The 27,442-nt window shown below is 35.9% G+C and overlaps 1 protein-coding gene across 1 annotated transcript in view; it reads left to right on the forward strand.

Annotated features, from left to right (window-relative positions):
- STT3B (STT3 oligosaccharyltransferase complex catalytic subunit B) overlaps positions 1-27,442 on the forward strand; it is a 99,416-nt gene that overhangs the window by 70,265 nt on the left and 1,709 nt on the right. The window contains exons 6-15 of the mRNA XM_022553947.3: positions 9,294-9,392; positions 10,526-10,672; positions 11,927-11,975; positions 13,364-13,518; positions 16,118-16,329; positions 17,573-17,760; positions 18,492-18,663; positions 19,538-19,711; positions 22,120-22,233; positions 24,278-24,490. Of these exons, the coding sequence (XP_022409655.1) occupies positions 9,294-9,392; positions 10,526-10,672; positions 11,927-11,975; positions 13,364-13,518; positions 16,118-16,329; positions 17,573-17,760; positions 18,492-18,663; positions 19,538-19,711; positions 22,120-22,233; positions 24,278-24,490 (1,523 nt within the window). The remainder of the gene's footprint in view (positions 1-9,293; positions 9,393-10,525; positions 10,673-11,926; positions 11,976-13,363; positions 13,519-16,117; positions 16,330-17,572; positions 17,761-18,491; positions 18,664-19,537; positions 19,712-22,119; positions 22,234-24,277; positions 24,491-27,442) is intronic.

The following is a 27,442-nucleotide window of genomic DNA, read 5'->3' on the forward strand; positions in this document are numbered from 1 at the left end:
GTTTCATATACGTTCTTTTCATTGAACAGACATTTCTGTTAGGTTAGTATTATTCATGAGGAGGTAAAAATAATTTTAGAGTTATTTTGCTTTTTGTATTAATAAGGAGGGTCAGGCATTTTTACTAAGTGTGTTGTTACCAACTTTCCCTTAATGAGTTTTTGTCGAAATTAGTCTAGATTTAATATTTGTCAACCTTTTTTGTTAATTCGGGGGAATGGGCATTTCTATCATTCACATATACATATTATTCAAATACAGCTTACTGTAAGAGATTAAGGATCCTTAACAGTTTAATAAACTTTTGAAAGCTCTTTCTGTATAATATACAACAGACTGTCTTAGTCCATTCGAGCTGCTGTAACAAAATACCAGAGACTGAGTAGTTTATAAACAATAGAAATTTATTTCTCAGCTTTGGAGGCTAAAAAATCCAAAATCAGGGCACCAGAATGTTCACATTCTTGTAAGTGCTGTTTTCCTGTTCCACAGCTGGTACCTTCTTTGTCCCCACCTGGAAGAAGGAATGAGCAAGCTCTCTGGGGCCTCTTTTAAAAGGGTACTGCTCCCTTGGAGCCCTCATTACCTAATCACCTCCCAAAGGCTACCTCCTAATACCATTTCCTTGGGCATTAGGTTTTCAACATTGAATTCTGGGGAGAAACAAACATTCGGACCATAGTAGAGACTCAGTATTTTCTCTACACGATTTTAATTTGCTCTACAGGTTTTAAAACATATCTTTTGAATAAGATGCTTAGTAATAGATGATGTCTCAAATCTTAGAGCTCATTTTCTATGAGAGAGACAGAACTTTTATGGGTTGAATTAATCACAGAGAAGTTATGATCTGAAACCAGTGTCTTAGTAAAATAATATAATTCCATTATTATAATGTTGGAAAACAGTAACAAAAAGATATAAATCTTATTTACTTGATTGGCAATTTCTCAAAAATTTAATCATAGAGTTACCATGTGACCCACAATTCCACTCCTAGGTATGTACCTAAGAGAATTGAAAATATATATTTACTTTGTAACTGCTTAGGATGTGTCTGTATGAACTGTGTACTATATGCTTCTGTTATAGTCCTTACAATATTTTATTGTCTTATTTTCTGTAACAATTTTCCATGGATTCTTTGGGCTTAAGGTATATTAAAAGGGAAACTGTGACTCTGGGACTTCCCTGGTGACCCAGTGGTTAAGATTCGCCTGCCGATGCAGGGGACACAGGTTCAATCCCATGTGCCACGGAGCAACTAAGCCAGTGGGCCACAACTAAAAAAAAAGAAAAGAAAAAAATATATATTTACACGAAAACTTGTACTGTAACATTTATAGCAGCATTGATTATTCATGATAGCCAAAAAGTGAAGACAAACCAATGTCCATCAACTGATGAATGGATAAAGTGTGGTATATCCATGCAATGGGATATTATTTGGCAATGAAAAGGAATAAAGTACTGATAACATGCTACATCATGAGCCTTGAAAACATTGTGCTAAGTAAAATAAGCCAGACACAAAAGGCCATATACTGTAGGATTCTTTTTGTATGAAGTGTCCAGTGCAGGCAAATCCATAAAGACAGCAAGCAGATTAGAGACAGGAAGTTGATTTAGTGGTTGCCAGGGGTCTGGGTAGTAGAGGAGTGACTACTAATGGGTATGGGGTTTCTTTTGGGGATGAGGAAATGTTCTGGAATTAGACAGTGGTGATAGTTACACAGCTTTGTGAATATAATAAAAACCACTCAATGGTACATTTTAAAAGGATAAGGTTTTTTTTGTTAGTACAAATTATATCAATTTTTAAAAGAGTATATTAATTATATTTATAGCCATTTCAGCATACTTCATAATAATCACCACTGAAATAGTACATCTGTATGTATCAAGTTATTCTTATATAAGCACAAACTGTCCTAAATTCTTCACATGTATTTAACTCATTTAGTCTTCGTAACCACACTGTGAGGATAGGTACTATTACTATCCTCATTTTACAGATGAGGAAACAACAGAAGACATAATTTGCTCAAAATCATGTAGGTAGTAATGGAGCTGAAGCCTGAACTTAGATATTTTGGCTCCATAGCCCGTAATGCAAAAAAATCACTGTAACTGTGTGCCTGCCATGTAAATAAATACCTTACTGGGGAAATATATCAACCTATGATAAATCTCTTTACCCTGAAAACACTGTAAACAATCATTGGAATCCAGAAAAGAAGATGACAGATTAAACAATAACTCTTGGCTTTTTGTTTTGGAACTATACAAGGAAAAACATTTTAAGTTAAATGCTTATGGGGAAGAACTAAGAGTTTCTTTGTTTAATTTCAAAAATTGGGGTCCTGAGAATGTAATGATCAGGAGAACAGAGTTAGGGAGAAGATTGAGGGATAGACTTTTGTGAAATGCCCCTGAATCAGGAAGAGGAAGAACTAAAGGAAGAGTTAGAAGTAGCCAGATAAATACATTGTTAAGGAGGTCAAATGGGAGTATTTTCTACATAAAAGTTTAAAGCATGAACAGTGACCAAGTCCTCTTGAGTGTTAGCACTAAGATCAAGTAGGATGAGAGTTGAGAAAAGACCTTGTATTTGATGAATAGGATTTCTCTGGTCGCTTTAGAAAAGCATACAGTTAACATTGCTTTGGTTGGCTCTTGAGAATATAAGAATATTAGAAGAGCTTTTCAGAGGGAAGAAAAATAAAATGGGTTAGGGATGTTATGGATGTGTATGAAGTTAGATTAGCAAACTCTTAGATAATTTCATGGTGTTCAAATTCTCCACCCCGCCCTCCTTGTTTCTATTTAGCTCTGGAAGTTACCAAGGAACATCATCTTATACTTTCAAATTATATTTATTTGTTTTTTTTCTGCTGTACTATCCTTGATTTCATTTTAGGTATCAGTATGAAGTATATTTGCTATTTTTAAAAGTTATGATTGTCTCTCCACTCAGGTGTTTTGAACAAGTCACTTCTTGCTGCTTTTACAAATAGAGCTTATAAAATAATAGTTTACAAGACTCATTCTCTACATAGTTTGCAATGAACAGCATTCTGGAAAAAGAAAAATTATTTTTCTCATTATGTATATCTGTTAAGTTAGTCACTGGATTTCTCTCTGCTGGTCGAGAAGAATCCGTGGAGGGTTTTTTTTATTTTTAGTTTTTGGGGGGCGGGGGGGGGAATCTTGTGAGCTTTAATTTCATATAAGTTTCTTAGCATTTTTCACCCTGCTTATTTACCAGCATTCACAGTAGTCAAGTAATCAAGCCATAATAAAGTATCTTTATTAGTCAAAAGCTTCAACAGTCTTACAAGCCTTTAATCATATTTGTTAATAATAGAGCAAAATTGGTTGAATTTTAAAGTATTTCCTCACTATGTTTCTTTTGGTTAGTACTGTTTTGGTTGAGAGAGACAGGGGATGGCAAAGGATATTTTGCTAGCCCTTTCATTATCACCCAGGAGATAAAGCAACTCAGAAATGGTAAGGTGATTTAATGGTGGATCAAAGTTAACAGGAATATAATATTCACAAAACCTTTTCTAACTTTATTTAAGTAAAAGGAAGTATAGCAGTACTTTAAAAGCATGAAGTGTACTGTCAACGTAAGTTGTTTAAGAAGGTACTTAAAGGTTAGTTTGGGGAACAGCAGGAGCTTCTTGAAAACTTGACATTCTTTTGGAACTCGAATCAGGCCTTTCAGTGCCTTTTATTTAATAGAACAATTCATTTTGTACACCTTAAGTCAAGGACAGTGGTTTGTTTCTTCTCTGTATCAGTCTGGTCCCACCCCATACCTTTCGATTAAAAAAAAATAAAGTACTTAAAAAAATTTTTTTTTAATTTTTGGTTGCATTGGGTCTTTGTTGCTGTGCACAGGCTTTCTGTAGTTGCGTCGAGCGGGCTACTCTTCATTGCGGTGTGTGGGTTTCTCATTGCAGTGGCTTCTCTTGTTGTGGAGCATGGGCTCTAGGTGTGCTGTCTTCAGTAGTTGTGGCACACGGGCTCAGTAGTTGTGGCTGGCAGGCTCTAGAGCACAGGCTCAGTAGTTGTGGCACACGGGCTTAGTTGCTCTGCAGCATGTGGGATCTTTCCGGACCAGGGTTCGAACCCATGCCCCCTGCATTGGCAGGCGGATTCTTAGCCTCTGCGCCACCAGGGAAGTCCCCAAAAACATAAAGTACTTTAAGAGTGAAAAGATGTTTAGGTTCTGTTTCAGAAGATTACTATTTGTCCCAAACCCAAGAGATTTCCTTTGGTTAAAAATAACCAAACAGAATAACAGACCTTGTATATATCTTCCTAATGGTAATTTGGGGGGAATTCTGACACATTGGAAGTATGGTCTGCAGTAGTGAAGGCCAGTAACTGTACTTCCATAGGATGGCAGTGTGATAAACATTGTCGTGATGTAGTAAATGATTTACTACATTATTGGTCTTGTGCGTTTTCTTAGAGCTTACTACTTTGATGGAAAGCTTTATTCGTCTGCTTTAAAGGGTAAGAAAAGTAGGTTAAGATGGATGGATAGAAGGTTGTGATAGATGTAGATAGTAGTTTGGTCAAATTTCATAAAGAGTCTGGAGGAAGAATTGGTGGAGAATGATTGCCATGTGTTTGTGTTGTTGAGGTCTTTTGAGAACATTAGAGAATGGTACGGGTGTTGTCAACTGCCTCTTCAATGCCCATGTCAAGAAGAGTAGCTCTCTCCCTCTAAATTTTTATAGAGCCAGGGGTTTTTCCACTAATGTCACATGTACTTGCTTCATTGTATTGTGGTTATTTGTGTACATCTCTGATTTTCCTAATTACATATCTAACTCTTAGACGATAGGTTTGATCTTAATAAGATTTTGTATTTTTAGAAAGTCTTGACCATGATAGACATAAACTTAATATTTGAATGAATTAATTAAAGAGATAATTTTTAAACACACTGTTTGATGCTGTGGTATAAAGACTGGAGAAAAACTTGTTTTCATTTTGCAGTGGAGATTGTTTATTTTTAAGAATTGAAAGTTACTTCACTATTTCTTAATACTCAAGTATATCTAATTCTTATTTTCTTTGTTTTAAAACATGGGTTTGTAAATGGGATTTAAACTGAGGTATGGAGATGTATATCTAATTTTACAGGTTCAAGAAGAAGGGCAGTATTTAAAAAAGCAAGATGAGCTTGTGACATTTTATATTACTTGGCAGGCAGTCCTGAATTTAATAGTGTTAAAAAAACAAAATTCAACTGAGTAAATTTTAAGTATTTAATTGGCTTTATGAATGATTCATAAGTTGAGTGGCATCACATCTAGCCAAGTAGAAAGGAGCTCCAAAGAGCCTCAGAAAGGGAAAGATTTTTATAGGCAAGACAAGGAAATTCACAAACAGAAATGCCTTTCAGGCTTAGGTAACCTACCTTTTGGGGAGGGAAGGGTCTATGTGTCAGATTACCTCATCTTTCTTTGGTGAGGGGGGTTTAGAAAGAATTACCTCATTGGTGCTGACCAGAAAATTCCACATTGACCAGTTAGGATTGCATTCCTGTGGAAGGTTGTGACTGCAATTAAGGTTATGAATTAAGTTTTGATTTTAGCCCAGGTGACTCCATTTGGGGCCTGTCATTTCTTTAACAATGGAAATATTGGTGTGTTAAAGAGTGCTGTGAAGTAGAACATATATCCCCCTATGTAAACATCTCAGTATCAGTGATCCAAAAAAGATAAAAATAGGGAAGACATGAATCCAATTCTCTGAAAAGGAAATGGTTATCTTTGGATTATTGCATATAGCACATTTATCAGCTTTGTATCATTGGTGCATGTAAGTAGGTATAAATGAGGTTCATTTGGATAGAGGAATATTTATAGGTAAAATATTGTTGAGAACTTGTCTGTTTCTATTAGTTCAGATTTATTTGACATTAACCTATATTTACAAAGTAATGTTTACAAATTAAAGTCCCACCTGGCCTTTTTTATGTTTGCCGAGATTGAATTTCTTTTTCTTGAACTCATCTCCATCTTTTTATTAACTTGAACTCTAGTGTACCTACTTCTTTTTTTTTTTTTTAATTTAATTAATTAATTTATTTTTGGCTGCATTGGGTCTTTGTTGCTGTGCTTTGTTGCTTTCTTTAGTTGCGGCGAGCGGGGGCTACTCTTCGTTGCGGTGTGTGGGCTTCTCATTGCGGTGGCTTCTCTTGTTACGGATCATGGGCTCTAGGCGTGTGGGCTTCAGTAGTTGTGGCTCACGGACTCTAGAGCACAGGCTCAGTAGTTGCAGCGCACGTGCTTAGGTTCTCCGCGGCATGTGGGATCTTCCTGGACCAGGGCTCGAACCTGTGTCCCCTGCACTGGCAGGCGGATTCTTAACCACTGTGCCACCAGGGAAGCCCTAGTGCACCTACTTTTTTATAAAATGTTTTCTTCTTCACTAATGACAATAAATGCCTCTGTGAAGTTGCATAAAACCGCTGAAATGAGAACATTACCCAGTTTAGTCTTCTCTTTTGGATATACCTGGAAATGAGCTTGAGCAAATCCCTGAGAATAAACTTCATTGATAGTTTCCAGGCAAGTGATTGCTGAAATTTTTACATTACCAAGCACAGTGTAGTCCCATTTGAAGAGATGGTATGATGTGTGTACCCATCGTGTATATATGTGTGCCGACCATGCCTTCTAGTGATTATTTCTGGAAAATGTGACTTAACGGGAAGTAAATGGGCTAGAGACTTTCACTTTTTACTGTGTTTTCTTTTTTCTAAACAATACATTACCTTTACAATTAAGAACAAACCAAACAAACAAAAAAGAACAAACCAGTAATCCATGGAAACAGATGCAGATTTGTGTTTGCCTTGCTCTGGGATAGAGAGGATGGGGTGAGTATGAGGTTTTCTTTTGGGATGATGAAAATGTTTGGGGACTAGAGAGGTTTGGTGGTAGCACAACATTGAGAATATACAAAATGCCCCTGAATCGTTTGCTTCAAAATGATTATATGTGAATTTGACCTCAATTTTTTTTTAAAAGACTTTACTTTTTTGTTCAGTGTGTGCCATTTGTCATATCTAATCCAAATTCTGTGGCAGTGTTATATAATATTCAGTGTTCATTTGTGTTTATAAGAAAGAGAAATCCAGCCTCAGAGGTGATTGTAGTGTTTGGATGTAAGTAGACATAACTATAATTAATACACATAAATGACATAAAGTTTTCTCAGGCTTGGCCTTTCTAATTGTGCCTTTTTTTTTTTTTTGGCTGCGTTGGGTCTTCATTGCTGCGCGCGAGGTTTCTCTAGTTGCGGTGAGCGGGGTCTACTCTTTGTTGTGGTGCACAGGCTTCTGATTGTGGTGGCTTCTCTTGTCGTGGAGCACGGGCTCTAGGCGCGCGGGCTCAGTAGTTGTGGCACACGGGCTCAGTAGTTGTGGCTCGGTGGCTCTAGAGCACAGGTTCAGTAGTTGTAGCTCATGGCCTTAGTTGATCCACGGCATGTGGGATCTTCCCAGACCAGGGCTTGAACCCGTATCCCCTGCATTGGCAGGCAGATTCTTAACCACTGTGCCACCAGGGAAGCCCCTCTAATTGTGCCTTTGTGTGTTCAATATTTCTCCAGGGTTTAATTTCTCAGCTCTAGGTGTCTAAGAGACCTGTTGATCATAGAATCTTATTATTGGGGCGGAGGAGGGGAGGGATCTACAAATCTTGTCTAAACTCCTCATTCTGTTGTGAGGAAACAAACTTTCGTTTTTAAGTAGTTGTTCAAGGTCACACAATGACCTTTTTCCCATTTTTTTTCTAATTCTGCCTCTGTGACTCTTCATCTGGGTGTCTACACAGACTGATTTGTTAAAGAAACATACTGTTATTAGATAACCCATCAACCAGATTGGTTGGCAGTTCAAATATATGTGACATAGAAATTCTTATTTATATTTACTTAACTTTTATTGCATTTGTGTTCAGCTGTCTTATTGAGGGTAATTGTATTCCAACACTAATATGTCTGGAAAGTACATTGTTGGATGTGTTACTTCTGCAGCGTCCTCTAGACAACTGGTTCTCTATTAGCTTGAGGTCATCAGAAACTTTATACATTGATCCTTCCTATTACATTTACTTAAGCTTCTTATCCTTTTTCTAACACTGTAGTCATCTCTCATCAGACAGCTTGGAAGGCAACTTAACATTTGAACTGTTAACACATAATTTACCTTCTATAAATGGATTTCTTTTAAAAGCAAATAAGCATTCTTTCTCAGCTGAGTTGAGTGAAGAGAAGCATATGCTGTGCTGTACAATGTGTAGCATACAGATATGCCTGCTATAACCGTTCTCTTGCAGTTTTTTTTCTAATAGAGTATTTTATTTGCCAACAACTAAATATTGACTGTACTTCATAAAGTATGTGAGTAAGCTTTATAAGTGGAATAATCTTCACATTAACTTATTTTACATGAGTTTTAACTTCATTTCTAAATAATTTTTAATTACAGTGATTCCGAATACTTTCACTGTAATCAGCTTGTCTGGTAGTGACCTGTGAACACCTAAATGCAAAAATAAAAGTCTGTTATGCAAATTGTAGCCCCTCCCCAATTTACCTATACACTTAGGTTGATAGAAGCCGAGAATACTATATAGTATATTCAGTGCCAAGAGCAAATAAGTTTCCTTTATTAGATCCTAATAAATTCAGTAACTAGTCTGTTTTATGGCTTGACTTCTGTGTACTTAGTTCTTTTTTTCTTTAATCACACAAAACTTAGCGGATAGACATAAGATTTTTTTTTTTAACTGGTTAAGTACTGTACAAAAGTGTTAGGAGACTATAAGTAGGGTGTGAATACTTAAAAGCTTTTGAGACAATAGCAGCTATTCATAATATGAGTATTCATTTGGTCATGCATACTTTATTTATGGGTTAATGCCAATAGGAATGGTGTTTACTTATATATTACATAGCTTCTTGGGTTATGTCATTGATTATTAATGATAGATTGAAAAAAAACTTGATTCCATTTTCAGGAGAGTACAACAGCACCAGCCTCCTTAAAATAATATTTTTTAAAATGGCAGAATTTCACGATTTATAATGTATGATTAACCATCAAATATGTATCAAATAGAATAGTCACTTCAGTATTCTATTCTTAAAATAAGTTCAGTTAAAACTTTGCTAAAAATATATGAGTTGTGTATATATTTATGTTTGAAGTACTTATTGGTAGTAGTAAATTATCCTTGTTTCCTATTTTGTCTTTATAGCATATAGCACTTTCTATATTGTGGGATTAATATTATCCATGCAGATACCCTTTGTGGGATTCCAGCCAATCAGAACAAGTGAACACATGGCAGCTGCAGGTATGAAAAATATTTATTTTCTTTCTTCTAAGGAATCTGTGAAGGTATGACTGGCCGATCTTCAGTGGAATGAAGGGTTCTTTTGGGGTTTTGTAGTTGTTTTTAATTTTCATCGTATTGGTTCTAAAACATCACCACTATAAAATATGAATATCGTAGAGTTTATAGAGACTTTCTGATGTTGTACGCCTAAAAGTGCTTATCTTGCCAGCTGTGACTGTTTTGAAAAAGCAAAACATCTTTTTTTGCAAACACTAAATAACATTTGCTTTGTATAAATTAAATAGTGTATCTGTACACTGAGTTACTGTATCACTGAGTTTTCATTTTACCAAATTTAGATGGAACATTTCATTTTTATGTTCCATACATCTCACTAAAATATTTTATCCATATCTACTAACTGGAATTAATGGCTTTCATATTGATTATAAGGTCATATAATTTCTCTCCCTAAAGCAGAGCATTTTGCCATCATTAATCTCGGTCACAAATAACAAGATACAGTGGGAGATCTGTGAATAAAACTTTATCAGAGATTCTCCACACAAGGTGCATGATCCATAGGAAGTCTGTGGGTAGTTATTTTGTTTGTAGCATTTTATAAATACCAGTATATTTAACTTTCTGAGATGATGTTCCATAGCTTTTATCATCAGATTCTCAGTAAGAATCTTGAACCATCTCCATCCCCCACCCAACTATAAACAGTAACCATATATCAGGATTCTTCTGATCCAGGTCAGTTGTATCCTTCAGTAAATCTGAGAATTATTTTTTTAATGATGTTTCTTTATTTTTTTTATTTTTTTTCCTAGAAAACATGTTGCTAAAATATGGGACAAAGGGTGGAATTTAATGTGCTGAATGGGCTTCAGTTACTGAAATGAGATTTTTCTTGCCTGGTCCATGTATGGGGAGTCTGATCATTTTGAAAAAAATACGTAACAGAATTTTTTGGATGTATTAATTGGTTAACTGTCATTTGACAAAGGAAATGTCAGATCAAATGACTAGTCTCTGATATATGAATGGTACAAGGTATTCTAAGAAGGTCTTCCAAATTAACGTTTGTAAATGTCCTTGGTAAAAATGCTTTGTTGATTACTTATATGAACCTTTTCTTTAATTAGGTGTCTTTGCATTGCTGCAAGCTTATGCTTTCTTGCAGTATCTGAGAGACCGATTAACAAAACAAGAGTTCCAGACCCTGTTCTTTTTGGGTGTATCACTAGCTGCAGGTGCTGTGTTCCTTAGTGTCATCTATTTGACTTATACAGGTAGGTGTCATCACCTGTAGGATATGAATCTTGTCTCTAGGTTATTGCAAAAGGTAATTCTTTTTCAAATTTTGTACATGTTGCATTTATCCTAGTAGGTCAAATATTGTGGTTTCTTTACAAACTGTATGAAAATAATAGTCAAAGGTTCTAAAATGTGAATAGCAGTACAAATTTTGATTTTTTTTTTTAACAGTATCTTAATTTTGCTGCTTCAGGTTCTGATAAATCCACTTTCAAACATCCTTCTCTTGATGGATGAATAGGCCCAAAATGTATAAAATTCAAAGCTTCCAGTATTAACAGTGCAGGTTTACCCTCCCTTGTGTACATATACTCTATCTCCTGATTTTAAACAGTCAACCAGATCAGTTTCAGTCTGCTTCTGGATTCTGAGTTACTTTCTAATCCTGACTTTACTAGTCCCTAGAAGTAAGTCAAATTCTTTCTGAAGGTATGTCAAATTAATGTACCAGCTTACGTCATAAAATCATGAAGAATTAATTGACAGGAATAAAAGGCACGAATGTTTAAAATCATCTTTGTGGACTGCCCTGGTGGCACAGTAGTTGGGAGTACACCTGCCAATGCAGGGGACACAAGTTCGAGCCCTGGTCCAGGAAGATACCGCATGCCGTGGAGCAACTAAGCCCATGTGCCACAACTACTGAGCCTGCACTCTGGAGCCTGCGAGCCACAACTACTGAAGCCCTCATGCCTAGAGCCCATGCTCCACAACAAGAGAAGCTACCGCAATGAGAAGCCTGTGTACCGCAACAAGGATTAGCCCCCGCTCGATGCAGCTAGAGAAAGCCCATGTGCAGCAATGAAAATCCAACGCAGCCAAAAATAAATAAAAGATAAATAAATTTTTTAAAAATTAAGATCATCTTTGTAATTTATCTAAATTTGGCATACTGGACACCTCTCACTTTTTAAAATTATCCAATGCTATCTTAATACCTTAGCTTTATTTTACTAGTCAACTAGAGGTTTAAGAGAGAATTGGAAAACATTCTACAATTTTATCTGTCAACTTGTTGTATTTCTCTGAAAATGTAATGTCCGTGGATTTTTTTTTTATTTGATCCCTAACTTTATTTTATCTGACTGCCAGCTGTGTGAAATACGTTGTCACCTATTTTTTTAAAAACAAGAATTCTTTTAATATTAGCTTAAATTAATCCATAATAATCAATAAACATAAAAACAGTGAAAAGGCAGATTAATTTCCTCTACATTTTTCCTTCCAAGGTTACATTGCACCGTGGAGTGGCAGGTTTTACTCATTGTGGGATACTGGGTAAGTGCAGATAAGTTATTTGCCCTCATGTTATTTTCCTTTTGTTGTCTGTTCTTTATTGTTAGTATCTCTGTCAATACCTGGGCAACATTTCTAAAGTATCTAGCATGTACTAGTTTAGTAAATGTTGTATTTTGTCTGTTATAATACCTGTTTGGAATTCATCTTTAATGTGATTATGTAAGTCACATTTCTGTTCATGGGCAACTCCTTATTTTAGTTTTATTTGTTAAAACATTTCAGGTAACGTGTGCCATTTTAGTAATTGATTTTTGTTTTTACCAATGTATTCAAAGTTTCCATCTGTTAGTAATATTTAATTTTTAATCATTAAGGATAGATGCTATGTTATAGCATCTGCATGCCGTAGATATGAAGAAAAATTTAACTTTCTTTTTAATACCACATTATCTAAGTTTCTTGATATTTTTTAACCTATCAAATATACTAGAGAATATTTGTTGTGCTTTTTAAGAGTGCTATTATAAAAAGAGTTAGTAAAAAAAATTTAGTTTTAAATTAGCTCAATAATTTTTTATCTCTAGAAATGTTTTCCTAAGGATAAGAAAACATCTCTTGGTGATAATTTACTTCTCTCCCTTGATTCTGCTATTCCATCTTTTTTGTTACTCTCCATGTGGCCGAATAAAAAACCTACCACAATTTATTGAACAGGCCTGCCCTTTGGTGTGATACCAAAAGGGCTCCTGCCCATGACTAATTAAAGGGCATAAGCAAATTATGTATGAATGGCTGAAGCTAACAGACACAAACTTCCAGAGATCAGCCTTTGCATCACCAGAGTTTGAGGGAAAACCCCAGTTGTAGAAGTTAGTTATTCTGATTAGGTTAAAATCCTAGGTTAAATTTTTCTTAGTCATACTTATTCTTGCTTTCAGACTTTAACTGACCACTTTGGAATTTCAGGGAAAATTTGTCCTGTCTTTTCCATTTCCCTCACCAGCCTCTGTGCCATCTCCTTGTTAAGAAAGGTATTGTGGCAATATGATATGTTATCGGATAAGGTATTTCTGCTAGTAATAAGTCCAGAAGATAGTGAAACTCGTTGATGCAAACTTAGAAAAGTACTAAGTTAAAACTGCAAAACAAATTCCTATTTGAGCAAAGATTTTTGTGTTAGAAGTCAGAGCCAACACTTTTATAACTGGCCTTAGATAATTCTGATTTTAGGAGGGGCATATTGGTTTTGGTTTTACCAGTGTGTATCAGATTTATTTCCACTCTAGCTGGTTACATTGGAATATACTTTTAAGCAAGAAGAGGTAGGGATAGGAACCATATCTACAATCAGAGAAAGTTTAGTCATCTAAAAGGAACTCCTGTTTTATCATTTACTTTTAAATAATGTTAACTTTTTTTAATACCAGGTATGCAAAAATACACATTCCAATTATTGCATCAGTGTCTGAGCATCAACCTACAACTTGGGTATCTTTCTTCTTTGATCTACATATTCTTGTGTGTACCTTCCCAGCAGGCCTGTGGTTCTGCATTAAAAATATCAACGATGAAAGAGTATTTGGTAAGAGATTTTTAATAAATACTTTGATTTATTTATTTTTGTTGAGATTATCACTGCACTTTAAAGTTTTTTCTTTGCTTGACTCTATGCATATTTAAGATAAACTTTCCTCTCTTACTTTGCATAAGTGCTTAACCAAGAAAAATTCAGTGAATTTGCATTATATATACTCTAATTATTAACTTTTCATTTTGGACTAGTATATAAATTTTTCATTCAATTTATTGTTTTCTTAGAGGTTAATGTAATTATAGTCTGTGGCTGAGAATTGGAAATTATAACTGTTGACAGAATAGACTTGACTTTATTTTCTCAGTTAAATCCAATCAAGTAGGAAGAAGTTTGCAGGGGCATCCATGATCCAAATTTCAGTGCAAAAGTACATTTTGTAATGGAATAAGAATCACCTTTAAGTAACACCTCTTGACTGATTTGTGTAATTTCCAACTTACAAGACTTAGATATACAAACTATTTTAAAGCCAGTGTTTAGGATCTGACATTCAAAATATAAATGGACAAAATAAACAGATACCAAACACTTTTTTTTTTTTTTTGCGGTTCGTGGGCCTCTCACTGTTGTGGCCTCTCCCGTTGCGGAGCACAGGCTCCGGACGCGCAGGCTCAGTGGCCATGGCTCACGGGCCCAGCCGCTCCGCGGCATGTGGGATCTTCCCGGACCGGGGCACGAACCCGTGTCCCCTGCATCGGCAGGCGGACTCCCAACCACTGCGCCACCAGGGAAGCCCCCAAACACTTTTATGTAATTCAGTCATCACAAGAAGTATGCTGTGGCTGTTTTGCATTTGATAAAACCTGAAACTGAAAAAGCTTTGTAATATGCACAGGGTCACACAAGCAAATAGTTTGTGCAAGTATGGGTCCTGGACCATTAGAGACACTCAAAAGTTACTGTTCCAGAGTGAAGTCAGGAGAGATAAAATAGCATCTGCATAGGTTCTAACCAAAGGATGACACTCCTTTTCTGGTTTCTATAGGTCAGTGGACTCTGGATAAGGCCATGTTAATATTGCATCATTCAAAAAGATTTTAGCTTAGACATATTGCCCACTCATGACTTAGCAGTCCCAATCCTAGGTATATACCCAAGAGAAGTAAGTGCATGTGTCCCATAAAGGACATGTTTAAGAGTATATACATAGCAACTTTATCCATAATAGCCCCGAATTAGAAACATTCCAAAGGTTATCAGCAGTAGGATAAAGAGATTTTTATGCATTTGTACAGTAGAGTACAACACAACAATTAATAAAAGAATAGCATGGGTAATTAAAAGAAACCAGTACAAAAGAGAACATTTTTATATAATTTCATTACTATGAAGTTTAAGGAAAACTAAATTATTGCTTTAAAAGTCCAAATAGTGATTACCTTTTTGGACTTTTAAGGTAAAAAAGGGTGGGGGGTGAGGGGAGCAGTTATTGACTGGGAAGAGGCATGAGGGATTCTCCTGAGGAGGTATACAGATGTTCTGTATTTCGATATGGGTGGTAATTACATAGGTGTGTGCGTATATAAAAATCCATTGAGATAAACAATATGGTATAATAAATGTATTTTTTAGTCAGGAAAAAAAAATGTGAATTAGCTTCAAATGAGATAGGCACTCAAATGACTCATTAACTTTGTAAAGTCATATAGCCTCTAGCCAGAAATGATAGAGCCTTTCCTTGTGGTGAGCACATTATCTGGAAAGCTTTGACTATTGGAAATTACTTCCAATTTTTTTTTTTTAAGTTTCTTGGCAATAACTTTATAAGTTCCTCCTTTGGTAATAAATTATATTCTTCTCATCCCATTCTTACTTTAAAGCAGGCTTTATGCCAGATACTGGCACAGACTTTTCATAGACTTTGATTCTATAAACTTACTGTGCCTAATAATACAATTCACCAAACATGTTTTCATCTGTCAGTTAACGTATTTTTCTAATATGTGATGCGGTTGACAAATAATTGTCTCATTCCCCATAGTAGCTATAATTAAACTTGAAACATGATATGCTTCTCTAAACTGTTGATATGCAGTGTTTATTTTGTCAACACTAGTTATAATTTCTAAATATGACTTTTAAATTGGTTAGCATTATCAATTTAAAAACAGTTGGGGCTTCCCTGATGGCACAGTGGTTAAGAATACGCCTGCCAATTCAGGGGACACGGGTTTGAGCCATGGTCTAGGAAGATCCCACATGCCGTGGAGCAACTAAGCCCATGCTCCACAACTACTGAGCCCACGTGCCACAACTACTGAAGCACACGCACCTAGAGCCTGTGCTCTGCAGCAAGAGAAGCCAACGCAGTGAGAAGCCTGTGCACTGCAACAAAGAGTAGCCCCGGCTCGCCACAACTAGAGAAAGCCTGCATGCAACAACAAAGACCAAACACAGCCAAAAACAAAATAAATAAAATAACTTTATTTTTTTTAAAAAGTTCCTCTTTAAGTAAATAAATAAATAAAACAGCCCTTTTATGAGATATTTGTCTGTTTTTAGATTTTGTTTTAAACAGTTTTAAATAGTGGAGTTTCCAGGGACCCCTTTCTCTTCTGAAGTGTTACGAGAGAACTTGTCTTTGCAGTTGCTCTGTATGCCATCAGTGCTGTCTACTTTGCTGGCGTGATGGTGCGGCTGATGTTGACCTTGACTCCAGTCGTCTGTATGCTGTCTGCAATTGCATTCTCAAATGTTTTTGAGCATTATTTGGGGGATGACATGAAAAGGGAAAACCCACCTGTGGAGGACAGCAGTGATGAGGATGACAAGAGAAACCCAGGAAATTTGTATGATAAGGTGGGAAATCTAAAGTAAGGCCTTTAAAATTTTTACGTGTTTTATTTTTCCACCACAGTAAGAACTTATATATATTATGAAGGGTGATTAAACAAGAATTTAGGCAAACTATGACATTTCTAGTTGGTCTTTACTGCTTGCCTCAAATTTTGAATCCTGGTTGGTCTTTTCACTCAGAAAGCTGGTGCTCTACTAAATTACATAAAATTTAGCGCTATAAATCCTTCTGAAACAATGTGCAAAGTGCTCATCCTTGAGGTCCATATTCACTGTAAACTTTAAAAATATTTGGTTGACTGAATAGTTATTCACGAGGGGAATAAGTGCCTTAAAAAAAAAAGTCTCCAGTTCGTTAGCACTAGGTGGCTGACCCATATAATAATGTAATTCACTTTTAACTTCTCAGCTAACAGAGCCGGATTATATTTGGTGCAAGTGTGGAAAAGACTTAGAATCAGAGCACTTGTCTTGGATGACATAGTAAACTTTATTAACTAGATTTTTAAGTAGCAATAAGCAATGAAGAGCTTCGCAGTATATGTATTAATTTTGAAATTTTCTTTCTTTACTATGATAGGTCCAGTATTATTCATACAGATTAGTGCTAATAAGGCACATACCTGCTTTTGTGTTTGTTATGTTTTGTTTTGTGGTTTCTTAATAACTAGCCTTGCAATTTAGAACCTCTGACTGTTCTGTTCTCTGTTCGGTGAGGCTTTTGTTTTGTTTTCAAAAATGTAATCTTGATTTTAACGAGTCTGTTGGTTTGGGGTTTGGAAATTAGAAAACTGATTCTGATAATGCAGTTTTTCCTATACTAAAGTCCTACATGGTCTGGATTATAGCTGGATATTGCTGTTTTCACGGTGAGGAATTCAGATTTTTTATAAGAAAAGGTGGCCAGCATGAGACCATTTGGTTATCTCCTTTGTATTTACATAAAACATAAGGACAGTTGAGTTTGAAAGCAGCTTCTTACTGGAGATTTTTTGCTCTGCAACCTGCTCCTGGATTGGGTTTAGTTCCAGGAAGCCTTCTCATTCACATTTGACTTCAGAATTCACCTTGATAATTTTTAGAAAATGTTGTATGACCCACACGAGAATTCCTGATGGTTATACATTTTCCTTCTGAAAGAATTAAATTGATAGATAACATTCTCCCAACCTTCTCCCTTTTGAGTGTCTTAATGAAAGCAAGTCAAATGATGAATTTGTCTCATCAGTTTTATTTGCATTTTCAGGCAGGTAAAGTGAGGAAGCATGTAACTGAACAGGAAAAAACTGAAGAGGGATTAGGTCCTAATATAAAAAGCATTGTTACCATGTTGATGCTGATGCTGTTGATGATGTTTGCAGTCCACTGTACCTGGGTCACAAGCAATGCCTACTCCAGCCCAAGTGTGGTCCTGGCCTCTTACAATCATGACGGGTAAGGAGACAACTTGACTACAAGAGGATTTTATACCTACCCTTTTTTCCTGTCTCAAAAGATAGAATTCAAAGATGTTTGTGAGGCTCTGCATTTGAATCTGCTGTGCTTTTCTTGTGACCTTTCCCCTGCCCGTCCCCTTTGGTAGAAGTAGGTAATAATCATTGTATTTCATGCTCTTTTCCAAAATATCTTTGCATATATAACATACACATTAGTGTTTCTCAAAGTGTTGTGCTTGGACACAGAGCATCATCATTACCAGGAAATCCTTTAGAAATGTAAATTCTTGACCCCACCTCAGTGTGTGAATGAGAAACCTGGGGGTGAGACTCAGTGATCTGTGGTTTAATAAGCCCCCCTGGTGATTCTGATACAGCTACAGTTTAAGAACATCTGGTTTATGTACTGCAACCCCCCATTCCCACTCCAGCTTCTGCTTCACTTGGGTGCTCATTAGACTTGCGCAGTATCAGGCTCCACCCCAGAACTACTAAACCAGAATTTGCTTTTTTACAAGATGGCCTGGTGGTTTGTATGCATATTAAAGTCTAAGAAGCACTAGTCTAGCTCTTCATTGATTTTTTTTTTTTTTTTCTCCCTGCCATGGAGGCTTTTAACTGCCATCCTTAAAATATGAAATTACTTAGTGGCCTGGCACCTCAAGGTTTTAAGTTACCATGTTCACACTTCTAAGATATCATTTAAAAGAATATTGTGATTGTTTTCAGCACCAGGAATATCTTAGATGATTTTAGAGAAGCTTACTTTTGGCTGAGGCAAAATACAGATGAACATGCCCGAGTGATGTCTTGGTGGGATTATGGCTATCAAATAGCTGGGATGGCTAATAGAACTACTTTGGTGGATAATAACACCTGGAATAACAGCCACATAGCACTGGTAAGAATTTGATCAACAAAAGATCAAAAGTTACAAACCTTTATTCACTACTTAGCAATCAGACTTCACTTGTGATTAAGTAGGAAAAATGTGGGTGAAAGTACTCTTTGCTTGCTGAATTTTGAACATACTTCTCTATGTATTTATTCAATAAAGTGAGTTCAAGGTATGCTTATTTTGGTTTTAAGAATAGAATTTAAGTATCATTCAGAATTGTAGGCTGTTTGCTGGAGAATAGGCAAAATCTGAAACTTAAAATATTATATTTGTCTTGTATTTTCCATTTCATAAGTTAAGAAAAGTATTTGCAAATATGTAAAACAAATGCACTGTGTTTTATGGGCATGCAAATTATGTTGCTCTAGCTATTAAATAACTAATTTACTTTAATTAAAGTAATCACCTCTCTGTTCTTTAAAGATTTTAAATAGATAACTGGGCGTTAGCCAAATGAATTCTCTTTGTATTAGTGTTGTAACTAATCATTAGATGTTTAGTAAACTGAAGAGAAGAATATATTTGTGCTAGCTAGATGGATGGTCATCCTCGGCCTGAGGTTATGAGAAGTTCTGCTTCTTTTAAGCTTGCCTGCTTTCATATTAAAATGTTAAATTTCATGAGACCTAATTATTAGCAAAATATTAGAGCATGTATTTCTGATTTTGACATTTCTGCTATAATTGGTTGTAGTACGTGAGGTGCTTATAAATCTCAGTAAATCTGTTGAATTCATAGCAAATCATTTTTATAAAAAGAATTCCATGTAAATCAAACTCTTGAGATGCATTCCATCTTAAAGTAAAAATGTGCATCCATTTTTATTTTTAGTGTATTTTGGGACTAAGTACACACATTCTCATTTTTTATTCTGTAGGTGGGAAAAGCCATGTCTTCAAATGAAACAGCAGCCTATAAAATCATGAGGAGTCTGGATGTAGATTATGTTTTGGTTATTTTTGGAGGGGTTATTGGGTATTCTGGTGATGATATCAACAAATTTCTCTGGATGGTTAGGATAGCTGAAGGGGAACATCCAAAAGACATTCGGGTAAGAAACTAGGTGGTTCTCCGTGTGTAAGACAGCTCCCAGTAGCCCTCTTACCTTGTTAATTGCATTGTGTTTGTTTTCATTATCCTATGCCCCAAATTAGTTCTTCAGTCTGACTTTACTGTTTATTAAAGATACCATAAGCATTTTCCCAGGTTTAAAACTTTGGAAACTCATACCTGGTACTTCCATTCTCCCCTACAAAGCAATCCCTTATCAAAATTCTTGCCTTTACTCCTTACAGCCTGTCACTTCTGCCCTTTCCTTCCATTTTCATTGCTTCTGCTCTGGCATTGACCCCTATGCTCGTAAACCTGAAATAGGACAGTAGCCCTTGAACTTGCTATCTTTGCCTTAGTCTTGTTCCCTCTCCCAGTCTAACATGACGTTGATCATGTAACTTTCCAGCTTTTTTTTTTTTTTTTTTTTTTAAGCCTTCATTAGTTTAGGAAAGGGGCCTTGAAACCAGACAGACATGAGTTGGAACTAAACCCTGCCACTGTCAGCTTGGTGCTATGGGCAAGTTGTTTTTCAGCCAGTCAGCATTATATGCTTTGAGCACTAGGTCTTGTTCTAGGTTCTAGTGTTATAATTGTGATTACGGCTGTTTCAGTTGATCACTAACAGATGCCAGGAATAATTCATTTGTACTGCTGTTATGAGAATTTATAGTAACATAGATGGAGCCTCAGCCTAGTGGCTGGTTTGAAATAATCATGATGATTGAAATAATGAAGCGGTGGTATGAAATCCAAACGCTTTAGCTCAGAATGCACAACCCCTTAATACTTCACTTTCCTTTGCTGGCCTCTTGTCCTTCTATCACCTTTTTCCACTCTGTCGATCTACTCTAGCCCATGAAACTTGCCTCGTGGTTTCTTTCCTTGGCTCATCTGACACACGTGTTTATACTGTTTTCTTCTTGGAGTACCTTCCCTACCACAGATTAGTCCCCTCTCCAGAAGCCCTTCTCTGGTGCATTATCAGATCACATCCAGCCTGGTTTGTAGGTAGATTCTGTTGTATCTCTCCCACTCAGCTGTGAGCTCAGAGAGGTTGGGCACCCAGCACTGTGGTTTACGTGGTGAAGGCACAAAAGATGAGAGTAAGATTCACTGCTGATCCAGAATAAAAGAACCTTTTGGGAAAATGTATGAATGTGTTTTACGTGACAGGAATGAAGTCGAGTAAAGCCCCAGATTTCTTGTTTAAATGTAAATGTTGTGACATTTCCCCTTAACTACGATTAATAAACAGTATTACCTTGTGTTAAATTGGTCTTAATTTAATCCTCCTAGTATATAATTTTCATTTGTGCATTTGCTTTAGCAGTGTTAAAACTGATGTGGTAGATCCAGATATATGCTTTGAACCATTTATATAGAGAAAAATCCTAAATTCCTATGCTTTGTGAATAGGTAATTTACACATTCACATGGTTCAAAAAATAAAACATAAAGGGATATACAGTAAAAGTTTACACCCCCCACCCCAAGAAAAGGAAAAGAAAAAAGTCCATGGTAGTCTCTTACTATTTTCTTATGATTCTTATTGAAGCAGATAACTAGTAGCAAAATATATACCTTGTTCTTGCTTTTTTTACTTCACAATATATTATGGAGATCTTATGGGGATGCTTCTTCATTCCTTTTTTTTTATATCTGCATAGTGTCTTCCATTGTGTGTGTGCACCATGATTTATTTAACCTGTCCCTGTTAATGGACATTTAGGTTGATTCCAGTTTTTTAATCTCATAAACAGTGGTGTGATAAATAACTTTCTACACTCATCATTTTGCCCACGTGTAAGTATCTCTGTAGGATAAATTCCTAGATGAGGAATTTCTATCGATGGTGTCAGATTAGCCCTCTTAGAGGTTAATTCATAAATTTGATGAACTCCCAATAAAAATTCCTACAGAAGTTTTCTAAACATTCCCCTCTGAACTAAAGAACTGATTTTAAAAGTTCACATGGAAAAATAAAGAACAAATTTAGTTGGCCTACCTGATATTAAACATGGTATTGGTACCTTTTTCTTTCTTAAATTATTGAGGTTTTATTATAACATGGTTTAAAATCTGGTAGAATTAATTAATAATCGCCCTCCCTCACTCTAACAGACTATTGTTCTTTTTCTCTGTGCTTTGGATACTCTTGTTTATTTCCTATAAATGATTTCTATACTGAGCTTTAAAAAACACCCATGATAGTTCTGTGGGTTTTTTAAGAGATGACATTAAATTTATAAATTCGTCTTCTGATACTATGTTTTTTTGAGATGTAACTAAATATGGCTTTATGAAGATACCTCAAAAGTTAGTTCTTATGGGGAAATGAAAAGGGGAACCTGTAACTTTGAATTGGTTATATTAAACTGACACAAACTTCTGGATTCTTTCCTGTAGGAAAGTGACTATTTCACCCCACAAGGAGAATTCCGTGTAGACAAAGCAGGATCCCCTACTTTGTTGAATTGCCTTATGTATAAAATGTCATACTACAGATTTGGAGAAATGCAGGTTAGTTACATCAATTTTTCTATAATCTTTATTCAAAGGAATATTAAGTAGCCTTGTTTGACTCTAAAAAACAGGATAATGATGTTTTGGTTGCACTGTAAAGAAAAATGTGCTCATCTAAAGATCCTTTTCTCTATTAAATTTAATTTCTGAAACTTGTATGTAAAAAACGAGGAAATATTTTTTAGATCGAAGATTTCCTTCCAAAATTGTTAATTAACATAGGCTCAAATCCATTCTTTGCTTGCCCTCTCACTTTTCGACTTCATGCTTTTGGAAGACCAGGGAGAGGTCTTCCAGCTGGGAAACAGTGTGATCTTAAGTAGTTTAACTTCACTGCCTAGTGGGGGAAAGCCTGAAATTAAAGAGATGAATTATTTAGTCACTTCATATATTCACTGTTTCCCTGTTCTCCATTACCACAGAGAGCTAGGACTCTCTGGGTCAAGAGTTTTCCCAGAAAATTGGAATGATATGGTACAAAAGATTAAGAGTCGACAACAATGAGTGAATGGGCAAAGAGGCATCGTGGCAAAAAGAACAGATAACGGACTGTCACAACACCTGGGTTCCAGATCTGGCTCTGTCAGGTCACATAACCCTTGGACAAGTCACATTCTCTCTGGACTTGTTTTTTTCCTTGTCTGTGTATAATGGGGGTTGGACTTATGGCTTCTATGATTCTTCATAGCTCTCAGATTGCATGACTGTCATACCAAGTTACACCTTCATACTAAGGTTACATCAATGGCAGAGGAAAAATTGCTTGTTTAATTTTATACAAATACCAGGGATCGAGATAATGTTTCAGCATTATTCGCTTGGAATTACTCTACAGGTGGCTCTGAAAAAACAGACAAAAATTTTACTACCAGATTTAGGTTTTTGTTTGTGTTTTCTTTGAAGGCCACTGCCTGGTCTCTAAACTCATGCTAAGAAAGAAGCAACTTAAGCCATAATAATTAGCTACCTCAGAAAATGGGTGAAAGATTAGTTTCTCTGTTCACTAATGAGAGCATTGAAGGACTTTTTTTTTCTGTCACGTTTATCAAGAGCTCCAAGCCATGCCTGTAGCATGCATTCATTTTGATGCCTTTCCCTACTCGAGAATAATATGTTTAAGACATGAAGTATATAACTTTGCTCTTGTATAGATGTGCAATAACAAGTTATTCTCGCACTGGAGGAGATTTGGTTTTTGGATTTATTTTTAAGTTGAATTCATTTAAGTTCTGTGTGGCAACATATAAACTTAGTCTGAGAATTTCTTAAAATCTTCTCCCGTCTCTCCATTTTTTCCTCCTTTCATTCTTGGTTAATCTTCCCATGGTTTGGCTTGTCTGACTTCCTTTGTAGTTCCCAGTTTCGGGTTGGTTAGCATCACTGCTTTACTTGTGCATTGATTTAACAAGTAATGCTGGTGAGATAGAGCCACACTGAATAAGGTAAAGTCATCATGCAGCTTACATCCTGTTGGAGGATATAGGTAATTTTAAAGATAAATAAAAACCTTAGCAACAAACACTATAGAGTAAAAGAATAAGGAATCAATGGAGGAGACTTCGCAACCATCAATCTCAAGAAAATATTTTCCTGAAGGGATGGTATTTGGGCTGAGAACAAAGGATAGAAAGGGGACCAGCCGTGCAAAATCACTGAATGAAGAACTTTGAGGTTGAAAGAGTAGATAGTATAGTGCAAGGCCCTGGGGCAGAAAAGCAGGCCCTTCTGTGTGTTTTCTCTGAATACCTATAAGAAGGGCTTTAATGGATTTTATCTTGCTATTTTGGTTTTTTTATGCCTGTGGGCTGTTCATCCACTCTAAGGGTTCATTGAAACTCTAATTCTGATGTATTTAGTTTCTCTCTTGCAGAGTTTTTCCTATCTGGTTAGCAACATATAAGAACTGTTACAATATATTGCTCTGATTGTGTTTTCCTAGTTTAAAAGGAGAAAGTTTTACTCTGCTGCTAACATTTACTACCTTCTAATATTGCAAGCTTTCCAATATGGTTAACATCCAATACTAATGTCACTTTTGCAGCTGGATTTCCGTACACCCCCAGGTTTTGATCGAACACGTAATGCTGAGATTGGAAACAAGGACATTAAATTCAAGCATTTGGAGGAGGCCTTTACATCAGAGCACTGGCTTGTAAGGATATATAAAGTGAAAGCACCTGATAACAGGGAGACACTAGACCACAAACCTCGAGTAACCAACATTTTCCCAAAACAGAAGTATTTGTCAAAGAAGGTGGGTGCCAAATGAAGTCATGTTTATGAAAGGGTAACTCCATATATACACCAGTATGTATAAAAGGGATAACTAATAAGAACCTGCTGTATAAAAAAATAAATAAAATTCAAAAAATAGAAAAAAAGGGTAACTCAAGATTGGTTGGTTTGACTGATAAATAATTACTGAAAATTGCGAATAAATTTTCATTTGCCAGATGAATAAAGATCAAGGCTTATATACAAAGTAGATATAAAGCCAACCTGCTGAGGGCAGTCCTTGCAAACTGAGCACTTCAGGTACCCCAAGCAGCAACTGTTCTGGATAGTTCTCGATAGGGAAGAGTGATTATCAGTGAACCAAGCTAAGATTTTCCAGAGGCATTCTGGCTTTAGCTTGTGCCACTCCCATTAGTAAGACTTGTTTGTAAAGTGAGATGTGTCTGTGGCTTCTGAACCTTTGTGAAAGTAAAAATGCCAAACAAGTAATAACAGTTGTGATTCGTTCATCATCTTTGGGTCAAAGCAAATTTATATAGCATTTTCATGTTCCGTTCTAGTACGATGTTACTATATTATTCATTGAATAAAAAATAAACTTGAGTTGGTTTGAGTCTTGAATGAAAAAAAATCATTTATCTTAAGATAATTATTTTTAAATGTAATTGTCATGACAAAGCTTGTAGGTAGAATTATGCTGAGACTATTGGCAGTCCTTTTGTAATAAATATTTAATAAGATATGAAGTCCTTTATTGGAGGTCATTATGGCTCACTTAAGCCAAATAGATATAATCTTTGCTATAAAAGCTACTGAAAAATGAGTACTTATATGGTTTGCCCTCTGTGGGAGATGGAAAATAATGAGCAGTTAGAAGAAATATTAAGATTGTATTTTAAGGTACTACCCTTATAATACTAATTGTTATTAGACTGATCTCAGTCTTAAATCTTGAAAGATACTTAGGTTTTACATTGCTCAGATTAGTTATTTTAAATCATTGAAGGAATTGTCTTATCCCTTTGTATTACTTAAAATATACTACAAATATATTCAGGATACAGATCATTTCAATTTGTACTATAAAGTGCTGAATATTAACTGTATGGTATGTAAATAGAAACTTTGACTGAATACTTTCTGTGCCAGGAATAGGTTACCATATCTAGACTAACGTATTTAAATAAGTCACAGAGATCAAGTGATCTGGTGTCTCATAGGCACGTGGTAGGAGAAACTGATGAGTCACATCAGTGCAGAAGTCAGAACAAATGCTGCCAGTCTGAAGGCAGTCACTCCTAAGACATCGCCCAGTTATGAAAACAAGGCATTGAACTTGCTGTATAACTGTTGATAGTGAAGTTTCTTAATCTGACCTCTTTGTCTTCTCATCATTTCCCCCAAATAAGTGAATGGATAAATAAAAATCCATCTGTCTTGTATGCCAAAAACATATTCTATTAGCCAACAACCTGGACCTAGTATTTCTGGTTTCCGTGGCTTTATACTCAGTTTTGTACTAGCAGGAATGCTTTTTATTTGTTTTGCTTTCCTCTCTCCAGCCCAGTTTTTATTTTGGGGGTTGAAGGGGGTGTGAGTGAGTACAGCAGCCACTTCCTGCCACTGCCAAGCTGACATGGCTGGGGCACTGGGAATTGTAGTCCAGGGCTGCATGGCTCACCTGCTCCTAGAGAGAAAACACCCTGAGGACCTAGATACATACGTGCAGAGACCTGGGGCATTTTACAGGATCTCATAGAAAAGGCTTCAAGTTAGAAATAATGTAGGTGATGATGATAAAGAAACCAACTCCTTGGCCTGGTTTGAATTTTTACAAATTGTGCCCTCTGAAATTCTTTACTTTTTGCCCTAATAAAATAAGTTAATAATAAGGTAACATATATTGTGGGCAAGTTAGCAGTAGCTAATTTTTGTGACCTTAAGAAGGATTGCATTCTGCCTTGTATTTTTGTCACTGTTAGAAAAAAATTATAAATTGTTTTAAACTGAACATCATAATATAGGTACACGACATAGCATTTGCCAGAGTTTCTGAAACCTCCAAAAGTTGTATTTAAATGTGAGAATTGAATTGAGGGGTCAATCTCCTGAGTCTTGACCTGCTGCTAACCCAGTGCTTTGACTGATGCCTTAAAGTACTAATTTCCAAGAAATTTGCTTTTTTCAGTATCTATGGATATGTCAGATTGTCAGATCCATGTCCTATATTGATTTATCTTTGTGAGACTCTAAAATAGCAAACATTTTTGCAGTAATTTCTACCACCACATTTGTAGTAATTTATTTCTTACACCACAGACATCAGTTGACAGTATTTTAAGTGGAATCCTGAAGTGTTAAGAAAAATGAAAAATATCTTAGTTTTTTAAAGATCCGTGATGCTCAAGGAATGTTACGGGGTTTTTTTCCTTGGTGTTTGGGTTTTGTTTTAATATTTAAGTGCTTACTTTTCCTCCTAAATTGGAGAATGTGCCAAGTAACTTTATTTCTCTTTATTTTTGTAGATAGGTATAATCACCCTCCTTTTTTACAGACAAGAAAATCGGGGCTCCAGAAGTTACTAAGTTAATTTGTATTTCTGACACAGCTAATTCTTGGAAACTAAACTAGGAGCACCATTAACATTTTCTGAATCCTTAGTCTAGTTATATATTCTATCATGCCTGGAAATGTGAGTAATTATTACACCTGAGCATTTAGTGGTTGAGAGGGGAGGTGGGGATTCATTCACCTGATGGTGAGGAATGTATGACAGGCATTTGAGGACTGCTGTGGTCGTCCTTCATCTTAAAGGTGAGGACCTAGTCCAGTTCATCTTGGATCTCAGCATCCTTGGCATAGAGCAGTTCATGGTGCTCATTGACTGTTTCAAGGAGTCCAGCCCTAGGAAGATCTGAGGGATTATAAAGACAGTCTTCATCATTCTGCAGTAAACCATGTGTGTACTTTA

The sequence above is a fragment of the Delphinapterus leucas genome, chromosome 10, assembly GCF_059928025.1.
Source record: "Delphinapterus leucas isolate spDelLeu-1000000601 "Yukka" chromosome 10, BTC_Dleu_Yukka2, whole genome shotgun sequence".
Lineage (NCBI taxonomy): Eukaryota > Metazoa > Chordata > Mammalia > Artiodactyla > Monodontidae > Delphinapterus > Delphinapterus leucas.